The 11,648-nt window shown below is 35.0% G+C and overlaps 1 protein-coding gene and 1 long non-coding RNA gene across 2 annotated transcripts; one reads left to right on the forward strand and one right to left on the reverse strand.

Moving 5' to 3' along the window:
- Nucleotides 1–1,113: 1,113 nt before the first annotated feature.
- On the forward strand, nt 1,114–5,949 carry LOC145598995 (uncharacterized). Its single transcript, XM_081655408.1, has 7 exons — nt 1,114–1,443; nt 2,132–2,217; nt 2,293–2,613; nt 4,212–4,361; nt 4,515–4,646; nt 5,265–5,388; nt 5,555–5,949. The coding sequence occupies exons 2-7, from the start codon at nt 2,139–2,141 to the stop codon at nt 5,565–5,567; spliced, it is 819 nt and encodes a 272-aa protein (XP_081511534.1). The 5' UTR covers nt 1,114–1,443; nt 2,132–2,138; the 3' UTR covers nt 5,568–5,949.
- A 2,637-nt stretch (nt 5,950–8,586) lies between these two features.
- LOC145598439 (uncharacterized) lies at nt 8,587–11,129 on the reverse strand. Its single transcript, XR_014103557.1, has 3 exons — nt 10,978–11,129; nt 9,242–9,398; nt 8,587–8,728 (listed from the first exon to the last, which is right to left on the reverse strand). It is a non-coding gene; the product is annotated as an uncharacterized LOC145598439 (long non-coding RNA).
- Between the last annotated feature and the right edge of the window lie 519 nt (nt 11,130–11,648).

Genomic DNA, 11,648 nt, shown 5'->3' on the forward strand with positions numbered 1-11,648 from the left:
ATACTTTATTTGGGTTGAATTTTTAGCATTATTATTATGAAATTGTGTGTACAACTACCCGTTTTTTGGTTCTTTTGTGAACACTATCCGTTTTTAAGAAATTTTTTCTTCCCTTTTTAAACGGCTAGTTTTTTATTGCCATCCATATATATCAATAGCTCTCCATTGTTAACAACTATTCATTTTTTGCAAAAGTTTGTGAACATTGCCTACAAACGAATTCGGTGTAATTTTACCATTTGTGGAGGCCACATTAACGTCCTTCCCAACCTAATTAACCCCCTTCCCAAGTACCTCTTCTTCCCCTTTTATTATTTCCCTCAAATATAGCCAATAAACCAAGGAGTATCATATAGGGTTTCATTTAGGGTTTAGGTTGGGAAGAGGGTTAATTAGGGTGGGAAGGGGGTTAATCAGGGTGGGGAAACGAAATTGTGGGTCCCATAAACGGTGAAATTGGACGGAATCCGTTTGTGGATAGTGGTTCACAAACTTTTACAAAAAAATGAGTAGTTATTAACAAATTTCTTAAAAACGGGTAGTTTTTTTTGGAAGAGAGCTAAAAAAACGGGTAATTGTACACATAATTTTTTTTTTTTTTTAAATTTATTTTTTTGGGTAGAATATCTATGATCACTCAATTACCACCAGTTACTTATTAATGTTCAGCGTGCTTAATTTCATGTGCAGGATAAACTATGTGAAATATGTGGGGATATTGGCAGGGTAGATTACAGCATCATTTGCTCCAAATGCAAAGTGACTCGCGAACATGTGTACATTACTCTTATCTTATTCCTTCTAAAGTTCTCATTATTGCAGAAAAGAAAAAATAATAAATAAAGTGCTCAGAGAGCATATTGTATATTTATAGAGAAACCAAATTTTGTAACATCAATCTCAGCCAAGCTCATCACACCTTGGAGAAGAGGAGGGGAGGGAGGAAAGAATGACGAGTTTTCCTTCCAAATCTCTATATTGTTGGAGGATCATTAACCTATAATTTAGGGTGCGTTATATTCACCTGATTTTTACTTATCTGAACTAATTTTAGTTATAAATTAAAGTTGAGTAGCCCTGATTAACCCTTATCACAACTTATCTGAACTTATTTCCACTTATTTGAAATAAGTGGAAATAAGGTGAACAGAATAGTCTTTAATCCCTCCATTTCGCTCCCCTCCGATTCCCTTCCTACCTCATATGTTATCCATATGAAAGATACTCCATCTCTCCATTTCCCTTTCCTTCCTTTCCCTCCATTTCCTTCAATCCAAACATACCGTTAATCTAGCAACCATATGAGCTACACAAGAGGTTGATGCTCCATTTAAGTGGGATGAATCGTTGTTCTAAATGGTGAATTAGCAACAAAATTAGTCAATGGAAAACAATTTATTAGTTGTAACTTTTGGAAACTCTATATGATAAAGTAGGTTTCAGGTAATTCTGGATACAAAGGAGGTTTCAGATAGAAATTATATAGTTAGTTATGTAACAACATTATTTTGAGGCTTGTTCTTGTATGAAATCATTAGTTTTGTAACAAACTTTTATTATAGCTCACCTTTGACTGCAGCTCTACACTTTGTGGAATTTAGCTACATTATGTCTCTGCTGGTAGCATATAGGATTCTACTGCTAAAAGAGGATGAAATTTTAAATTTATTGCTGAAGTTACTTTCTTAGGGATTTAGGATTGTAAGGTATGTTGTCTTCAGAGCTGGAGAATTTCACATCCTTAAGATTGTTATGTGCTGCTTCGTATTTAATAATTTTCATCGTTTCCACTTGACCACATCAATTACATCCATGTAGCATTGAAAATCGTACTCAAAATTTCTCATCATATTTGTTGATAGAGCTAGAAACTAGAAAGACTAGGTTTCTGTATCACAATCCTTTCATCCTCCTGGACATGTATGAGCAATTTGTTGATGACCTTCATACTATGCTTCTTGCATTCTCATGAATATCAAAAATGATTTTGTGGTAAAAAAATTGTGCATTGTATCCTTTGAATAATAATTTAAGCTTCTTTTAAGGCCAGTTGATATTCTGTTGAATGAACAGCTCTTAACTTTTAAGAAATATTTAGTATTTTGACAGCGCCGTTTGTTCTATATCCCAGGTACTGCATGAGAGTATTGTATGATGATGACAGAGATAAATGGGTTTGTGAAGAATGCAACTCCTCCAATCATTCGTCAATAAAAGGTGTTTTTTTAAACTTCTGGAAACATACATATACACTTTTGAAGATTTTCTAGCAATGACTAATGTATTCTGCAGCTCCAACCAAACAACTTAGTGGTACAAGAAGGATAACAATTAAGAAACCTCCTCAAAATTCAAAGGTGCACTATTTACCACCCGAGGAAGCAAAGGTGCTAAAGTATGGAGCAACTACAAGCAACTTGTCTTCACCAAGAAAAAAACATATTGCACATAGGCCCTCAGGGAATAAGCCTACTGTTTCGAAGATGGAGGCTATTACGTCATCCTCTCCTACTCCGAAATTCAGGATTAAATTAGGGCCATCCGGGAGCAAGGAGCCACTGAATGACTGGAGCATGCCTAGCTATTTAAAGAATACAAATTTGTTACCTACTGGTATCAGACCCTTTTTACTTCCATTCTGCAATATTGCTTGAAAAATATTTGTGCCTGTACTTTTCTATGTTGGGAGAGTAAGGAGTGGTTTGAATGTTTGATTTTGGGCAATATGTGGATGGAAAATTTCCGAATACTTGATCCTTTAGGCATCAAAGTTTTTTTCAATATAGAGAATTGGAAATGTTTGCGCTTTGATCTTCAATATGTTACTCTGAATCACTTGGCAAGACGGAAATGATCACGTGAATTGCTCATAACCTTAAATGACTCCAATAAACCCCTCTCATGATAGGGGGAGGGGGGAAGTGTTTTAAGGTAATATGACTGTACTTATTGGAGCAAATGGTTGATTTAGAAGCCGGGAGAAAGAGTATTTTTAACTAGCACTTGTATTAATTTTGTGGTACAGTTCATGAGAGCTATATGCCAAGTTAGCTTATATTGGATCAATTACTTTGATGCCGTTTCAATGACTAAAGATTTGGCCCTAAAGTTTCTTTCTGTTAGGATTTTTTGTTAATAGCTTTTTAATCGCTATTATTTTTAATTCGCTTTTTTCTGAAACATTTTTTCTTTCTTTCTGTATGTTTAACAAACTGGTAAATTGTGTTCTTCTGAAAATTCCATTACTTTGAAATAATCTGGTCTGTTTTGTTGGTATTTTCTGTCATTGCAAATTCAAAATACAATGTACAGCATCTTTGAGTCTTAATATAAGCTGGTGGAAGAACAAGCTCACTAGACATGCCCTTTTTGCTGCTTGCTCACCAACTTATCTATACATAGATCTTGTTTCATAATTGAGCTGACCTGGCAATCTCAGTTGTCTGTCAAACCTGTCCAACTATTAGAAAAAATCTACTTTCAAAACGTGTAACTGTACTGTGGTACCTTAGGTCAGTTGTATATGGAATGGCTTCATTTTTATGGAACAGATGCATTGTGTTTAACGATCGGATGAGTTTGTTTATGTACCCTCCTGGAGATTCTGAAGGTTTACTCTGCTGCTTGCAGAAATATTTCGGGGAGTTAATCACAATGGCATTGAGCTTGTGGTTATATCCTAGATTCTGTGGTTTAAAAAGGCTTATGAAAACTTTTTATTTGACTCATAGATGTTCCAGCCGGAAATCTTTGTGGGATAGACATGTTTCTTGCTTTTTTATGGCATAAATCCCTATAATTGCATGGATGTTTCCAGGTGTAGCTTTGATTGAACTTAGATTTTATTCTATGTCTACCCTTCTCTTTTTGAAAATGTCAAAAAGACAAAAACAATCTACCAACTCTACATTGGTCTAGCATTAGGAAGAGAATGAGTTATGCAGACTAGTGTATGTGCAATATTGAGTGCAGGTTATATGGTTTAGTCCTTTCTTGTGAAATGTTGATCCTGCCATTTAAGGTGGAGCACCTTCTAAGTTGCAAAAAGATAAGAGTTATATTAGAGTTTTATGGGGTGTCATAATATAAAGTCATCTGCTTTTAAGTTCAGATTCTTTCACCTAGATGTTCTTGTACTATTGCTTTTTAGCTGGACTGGTGCAGCATATACTGCTCATAGAGCTCACCCAGTTTTTATGAGATTTTTTCAGATGAGCCTGCACATAGACATAAGGTGGAAAGTCTGCCTGCTAAGCGTGTGTCTTTTGCTGAATCTCCCAAGCCTAGTGTGGATAGAGGCCATATAAAATCGGGCCAAAGTCCTGCTCAGTTAGGCCTGCGTTTGCCAGATGTTAGTTCAGGTACATAATTGGTCAGATGAAATCTATTTTGATGAAGTAAGATGAGTTATGGGCGATATGCCTAGTTAGAAATGCTTTTCCTTATAAAAAACCATTGCGAGCTTTTGTTACTTGACTGATGTTTTACTTCTTGCTCTGCAATCTTTGTCACAGATGGATGTGTGAAACAATCTCATATAAAAACCTTAACTGCTAAGTATATGTCTTTGGAAATATTTTATAGAGATGACATAAAGTCCGGGCATACATCTCAGCCAGTCCAGTCTTTTCCTACAGGAAGTTCAGGTATGTCTGCAGAAAAATATTTATCATTATTCAGGTCATTTGGTTTCTACCTACAGCGGAGAATTTGTGGTACGAAAATACGAAATGCTTATTATAAAGTCGCATCAAGTATTCCTGCTCAATAAAAGGATCATATAACTAAGCTTGTCAAATCTACCAAATTGAAAAGCTTACCTTTCATCTGTCAACTAATCACAGTTGAATACTTTTATACCGCCAAACTTAATTTTACCTATGATTTTCCTCTGAAGCTGGGCTTTTCTTGTTTTAAAATCAAAGTTCAAATAAAGAGATAGAATTAACATTCAAGAACAAATATTATCGTAATTGTGTCCAGAAAGAAACAGAAATGATTTTTCATCAACATTTATGTCTCACTAAATTTAAAGACATGACTTTTCATGAGAAGAGGTGTCTTTTCACCAAAAGACACGATTCTTAATAATTTTGATTTCATATCTAATTAATCATTTTGGGACTAAGGCTTTGTTGTTGTTGTTCTTGTTGTATCTAATAAATCAACATGATAACTGTTGATATTGATTTTAGAACCACATAAAGAAAAGTTGACCTATGCTCCAACTTAGCTTTCTGATAGTTTAGATTATGATTGAGCAGGAGTCGATGTTAATCCAAAACCTCAGCCAAAGAAACTTGATTCTAAGGCGAGAGACTCTCTGAGTGTTACAATGGTTCTTGATAGCTATCTACCAAACCATCCTGCAATGTCTCCAACATGGAAGTAAGCTGCACTTAGCTTTCGGCTTCTTGAATATAATTTGCATGTCATTTGGGAGCATTGTGTATCTAAATTCACTTTTCACTTAGGCTCTAGGACCCTTCTTGTCTCGGTATGCCTTAAACCTTTTCAAACATTGTTTTGAGCTCAAATTTGTTTACTTTTACAGGGGAGCTTTTTAGATCACGAGTGATCTTTTGCCATCTAGTATCTTTGACGAAATTCAAGCACATCCTCCATGTAAAGTTCACAGCAAAGTGTACAAGCTGTCAAAACAATTTCCCAAGATACTTCCATTCGAAATGATGCCTCGAAAAAATTCTTGGGTAGATATCTTTGAGGAAGATGTTCCAAGTGAACTTGACATCGGACTATATTATTTCACTCCTACGATGTCCAATTCAAATGGAGGTTCTAAATTCGATGATATTACTTCAACGGTTGGACATGAACAATGTTACTCTCCCCTTTTGGAGTACCTAGACATACATGAGCAGCTCTTGAGAACTCAAATTGATGGAGTGGAGTTGTTTGTTTTTTCCTCAAAACATTTGCCAGAGGATTCGCGCAGTAAGCTTCGTCCTTGCTCCTTGCAGTTGTGTTCACCACAATTACAGCATCCAAATTTAATGATGTTTTCTCCTATATCTCATACCCTTTTGTTTTAGCAGAAATAAATCGAAAGTTTTTCTTATGGGGACTACTTCGACCTACTTCTTTCCGAAAGCCTTAGCCTAGAAGACAACTTTCTCCTCCTCTGCATGCCAGTTCAACCAGCCTGCGGTATAAACCTCATGTACATATTATCTCACATCCTTCCTAACATTGTTACCCATTGTTTCCTGCACGAAGGTGAGGTAACGAGCAACAATCACCTTATTTGGACTTCTAGACCGAGATACAGTCTTCCTATGATCAGGGTAGTTGTCATTTGTGCAGGAATTCGAACTTGTGGGCATGTTTCCTTCTCACTTAGGATGTTTACTGGGTATTATTGGATTGCTATCAGGATCAAATAAATGGTGGTGAATCTTTGAAGGTGTTAAATGTCTTAAATTAAGGGTTAAGACGAGGATTCTCAAGATACTGATCTTTTTATAATGCTTGTTAGTTGCTATATATGCTCTGAACCATGGTTTTGATGTTATAGTTGAGTTTAGATAAATAATAATCATTAAAGTGTGATTATGGGTCCAATTTATTTGGTATTCAAGCTTTCTTAATGAAACTCTTCTTAAACATTGCTAACAAGACAAAGTTGGTTATAGGAAAAGCGAATGTATATATAGTAATCACCATAAGCTTCATGAAAGCAGCCTTGTAGCCACATAATTTCCCCCACTTTATCTCTTTTTTTCGAAGTACTGGTTTAAGATCCAATAACATTTCGTCCCCATTTATCACATTGGTTATCTCCGAAACCTACTAATAAAGAAGCTTAATATAGATAATAGAAGTTAAGTTGTTGGTAGTTGTCAAATGTTAAACCATGGAACGAGTTTAGGTAATGTCCATCAAATTAGTTGGTAATCCAGCCTGGTTATAATAATGATCCTACGCGGGTTGATGTATTTGGCACAGCTAATGTAGAATTAACTCCATGAAATTACAAGAGTGCCAACAAAGTGCACCTTCTACCAATTGAAAACCACAGGAAAGCTAACATATAAAATCTTAAGAGTACATATAAACTAAGTACTCGTTAAGATTTTATGTCGCTTATAGCTGTATACTGCAGTAACCGATCATAATTAAAAGCCAAAATGAAAGAATTAAGTAAAAACAAACTCTACACAAGATATTATAAAGAAGTCATTCGACTACGAGTACATATTTAACATTTTAAAGAAGTGCCGAGAGTAACTTCATCATAATATAAAAGATATCATTACATTTCCACGGTAATATATCACAACCTCTCAGTGACACCAGCAATGATAATTTACTGGAATCCAAACTAACACTAGAACAGGTAAACCTACATCGCTGGCAGCAATACGTTGAAAATACCTCTAAGCCATCCCACCACTAGTGGCTGTTCTGATGATCTGGAATAGAGCTGAGATAGACAAAGAGGCAAAAGCAAAAGTCAATATAGACAGTAACCAATGAAGGCCTGGATCTTAAATTACAAGGACTCTGTTTCTAGCCTATCACCACAAAGGCGCAAACTATGTTACTCACATATGCAGGGTGTAAGTTCATCAAAAGTGTCAGATATATCAACGTTGTAAAATTTAACATGAGGACAAACAAATACAGGTGCAGGTGCAGGGACACAGCTAAAATGGAAATTATTACTGCTTTTAGAAGATTTCTTGGATTAGTTCTGACAAATACACACACATATTCATGCTAACTTAATAGTTTATTAATGTTGAAATGCTTATTTCAAGTCCATTTGTAAGCAAAAATCAAGCAAATTCTTCTTTTCCTTCTATGATTATCCTCAGTGAGAACTGAGGTTTCAAATAAGGATCCAATAGCCTTGTCGGAGTGTCGAGTATCCGACACATGTATGGAAGACATGATGAAGATTTAAAGTTACGTATACCACATATAATTGAAGATGGGACCTACTGCAGTTTGCAGAATCAACATACTAAGAGCAACAAACAACAGGAACGACCAACATGATTAATGACAAAAGGTTGTAAAAATGCCATATTGATAATACTCCCAACTCCAATGTAACCTTCACATTTCAAAAATTAAAAGGTCATAATCTTAATTGGAAGGAGGAGGAGGGGGGGGGGGGGGGGTGGGGGGGGTTGTGGAACTACTTAGTCGTATACGTATAGAAGAAGCAAATGTAAGCAAGTAATGAGTAAGCAATTTCAGAAAACCAACCACCACCCTACTATCCCATTATCCTCACAGATTGAGTCATGATGAAACATGCACACAAAAGCATAAATTACAGGCAGCAATACTAGTAAAAAAAACTGAAGAATGAAGGTTTTCTACTTTTGTATGCAACCATGTCCTTCCCTGCCCTCACTTATTGAGCATAGATGTCCCCGTGATAATTCCAACTTGTGAATATATGGTAGGGGTAAATGTAATACCAATTGTAGGATTCAGCTAGAGACTAGGGGGGTAGAGATTTAAAAAAGCTGAGATATATGAAAAATTGTGTACTGCAGGGTAGCATAAGGCAGTTCAAAAATAAAAGAAAGTGCTTACATGATCCGATAACAACGAACACAAAGAATCCAAGTAATACAGGCCCAACAGGATATGTGTTTCCCTTCTTTGTTGTGCTTTCGGCCACTAAACCTCTTTTCTTGATGTTCTTTTCAAATTTCTCCACCTTCCTCTCTGAAAGACGCCTTGAAGTTGTCTGTACACAGCACAAAAATGATTAGAAACACAATGAATAACTCATCACAACAGGAAGCAGGTTTTTTCTTTTTTTTTTTTTTCTTTGGTCCAAATTAGTTGTGGAACTACTTAGTCGTATACGTATAGAAGAAGCAAATGTAAGCAAGTAATGAGTAAGCAATTTCAGAAAACCAACCACCACCCTACTATCCCATTATCCTCACAGATTGAGTCATGATGAAACATGCACACAAAAGCATAAATTACAGGCAGCAATACTAGTAAAAAAAACTGAAGAATGAAGGTTTTCTACTTTTGTATGCAACCATGTCCTTCCCTGCCCTCACTTATTGAGCATAGATGTCCCCGTGATAATTCCAACTTGTGAATATATGGTAGGGGTAAATGTAATACCAATTGTAGGATTCAGCTAGAGACTAGGGGGGTAGAGATTTAAAAAAGCTGAGATATATGAAAAATTGTGTACTGCAGGGTAGCATAAGGCAGTTCAAAAATAAAAGAAAGTGCTTACATGATCCGATAACAACGAACACAAAGAATCCAAGTAATACAGGCCCAACAGGATATGTGTTTCCCTTCTTTGTTGTGCTTTCGGCCACTAAACCTCTTTTCTTGATGTTCTTTTCAAATTTCTCCACCTTCCTCTCTGAAAGACGCCTTGAAGTTGTCTGTACACAGCACAAAAATGATTAGAAACACAATGAATAACTCATCACAACAGGAAGCAGGTTTTTTCTTTTTTTTTTTTTTCTTTGGTCCAAATTAGTTTTTTTAAAGTAAGCTTTGCAATAAAAAAAATTAACAATGATAATGTAACAATAAACACAAGATTCAACATGAAAAAGTCATGTATCATGTGAAGTCCAAAAAAAATCCTATGCCACAAGGTTCCGTAGTATATTACTTAATCTCAAATTCAGAATTGAAAAAATATAATCCTGTGTTTACCAAAAATTAGACGATAATCAACCATATCCCACTTTATAATTATTACTAGTACTTCATCCATCTCTAATGCTGTCCCTACTTGGACCATTTTTGTGAGACAAAAACAGTCGTTAAGAGACGGAGGGAGAACGTTCGTTAACTTCATATTGTTTTTCTTACCTTCTCTTATGATTCATCTTTGGCTCTCTACCTCATTCAACACCACCATCTTCTACACCACTAATGATTAAGCCATACCGTCAAAAAGTTACATTCTAGGTTAATAGCTGGTTTTACAGTCAGATCCTAATAGATGTTTTATACCTGGATCCACTAAGTCAACAACACAATCAGCACATTGCTAACCCTTGACACCATTGCTTGGCAAACACAAACCTTGTTGAAATTTTATATAGACTTAACTATTAGAACTGTCACTTGGCTTGCCCACCAATAGGATGATATTGCTGAATCTTGCATCTAGATATCTTTTCTGAGCTCAAGCTCTTTTGGGGCTAATAGCACCTAGACATCTTAAGAACTAGAAAACAATTAAATCAAACATACACTCAAACAAAACTTTTATTTCTAGTAAGGATTAGATCAGAATCATTCATTCCTAAGGTTTTCTTCATTAAACCATTGCAGAAGCACTAAAATTAGGAATTGATAGCTCATTGAAACCTAACAAATATACTTATCCAATGAAGATTTTGGCATCAGAGTTTGTCAGGTACTTCTTTAATGCCTTTGAAATCCCATAAGGCGACTATTTTACATAAACAATAACTCTTGATTCAAAAATTTAATATGATAATTAGCATCAGGGTCATTAGTATATGATCCAAGCTTCCTTCTTTCAAACGTGAAATATATAAATTATTTTTTTAAAAAAAAAAGAAAAAAAACCCAAATTCTTCAAAAGATAATCATAAGAGTTCATCTTATATTCCAATAAATCGATAATTGATCATATCACTAAACTCAAAATCAAACAAAAGAAACAGCATTCATAATTAATTACAATTTACAAGATCAACACCAATACAAATATTAAAAGCCTTATTAATAACCAAATCAAATTTGCAAACAAAACTAAATTCAAGCATCCTACTTTAAAGTTTCTTCAACTAAAAATTTAGCAGTCGAAACCCTATAATAAGCTAGATCTAGGCTAAATTGGGGTAAATAAAATTAAAGTTATAAATTTTATTAGGAAATAAAATCAGCAACGAAAAAACAGAAATAAATCTAGAAAAGATGAAATCTTGCAGATTGTAAACATGTAAGAGAGAGAGACAAAGAGTGGTTATGGAATACCATGATTGAAGACGAGATCTGAAACGAGGAAGAGCGAGAGAGGTAAAACAAAGACTTGGTTTTTTTTCCGTGCGTTGAATTGAAGAACAATAACGACAATTGATATAAATAGTTAGAATTAGCCAATTGGATCGAGGTCTCCTAGATTGTACAGGACAACGCGCATAGATTTTGCTAGGGGTGAGCAAAAATTCCGGGTACCCGGAATTGGAATTGCAATTGGTATTCTATGCACCATGGTGCACAGTAAACTACATGCTCCAGCCCACAAGCGGCCCAATAAACACAGTCCAAACAAAAAACACGCCCAACCCAGAAAAAAAAACGGAGTTCCGTTTTTCAGTTTTTTTTTTAAAAAAATAACCGCCACTTTATTTTTTTAATCATTTTAAATCATTCTCTCTCTTCTCATAAATTATAAAGCTTCATCTAATAAATTCATTTGCAATTCTCTCTCCTCATTTCATTTTTCTCACTCAACTCTAAATTTCTCTCTCTAAAAACTACTGCAATTCCATGGCGAACGAAGAAGATTCACCGAAAACACCTTCAAAAAGGTGAACATCTCTCCAATAACTTTGATTTTTACTCGATTTTGATCAATTTGTTAAGTTTTTATTGTTTAATTTTTTGAAATGTTAAATAATAGATATAATTTTGTTTTTTTTTTT

Source organism: Chenopodium album, chromosome 20 (genome assembly GCF_948465745.1).
Source record: "Chenopodium album chromosome 20, dcCheAlbu1.1, whole genome shotgun sequence".
In the NCBI taxonomy this organism is placed as follows: domain Eukaryota; kingdom Viridiplantae; phylum Streptophyta; class Magnoliopsida; order Caryophyllales; family Amaranthaceae; genus Chenopodium; species Chenopodium album.

Excerpts from the sequence above, each read along its gene's own strand:
- LOC145598995 (XM_081655408.1), top strand. The coding sequence starts at position 2,139 with ATGAGAGTATTGTATGATGATGACAGAGATAAATGGGTTTGTGAAGAA. Across the intron at positions 2,218-2,292 it reads CAATCATTCGTCAATAAAAG|CTCCAACCAAACAACTTAGT; the intron begins GTGTTTTTTTAA and ends TGTATTCTGCAG. Across the intron at positions 4,362-4,514 it reads TTTGCCAGATGTTAGTTCAG|ATGGATGTGTGAAACAATCT; the intron begins GTACATAATTGG and ends TCTTTGTCACAG.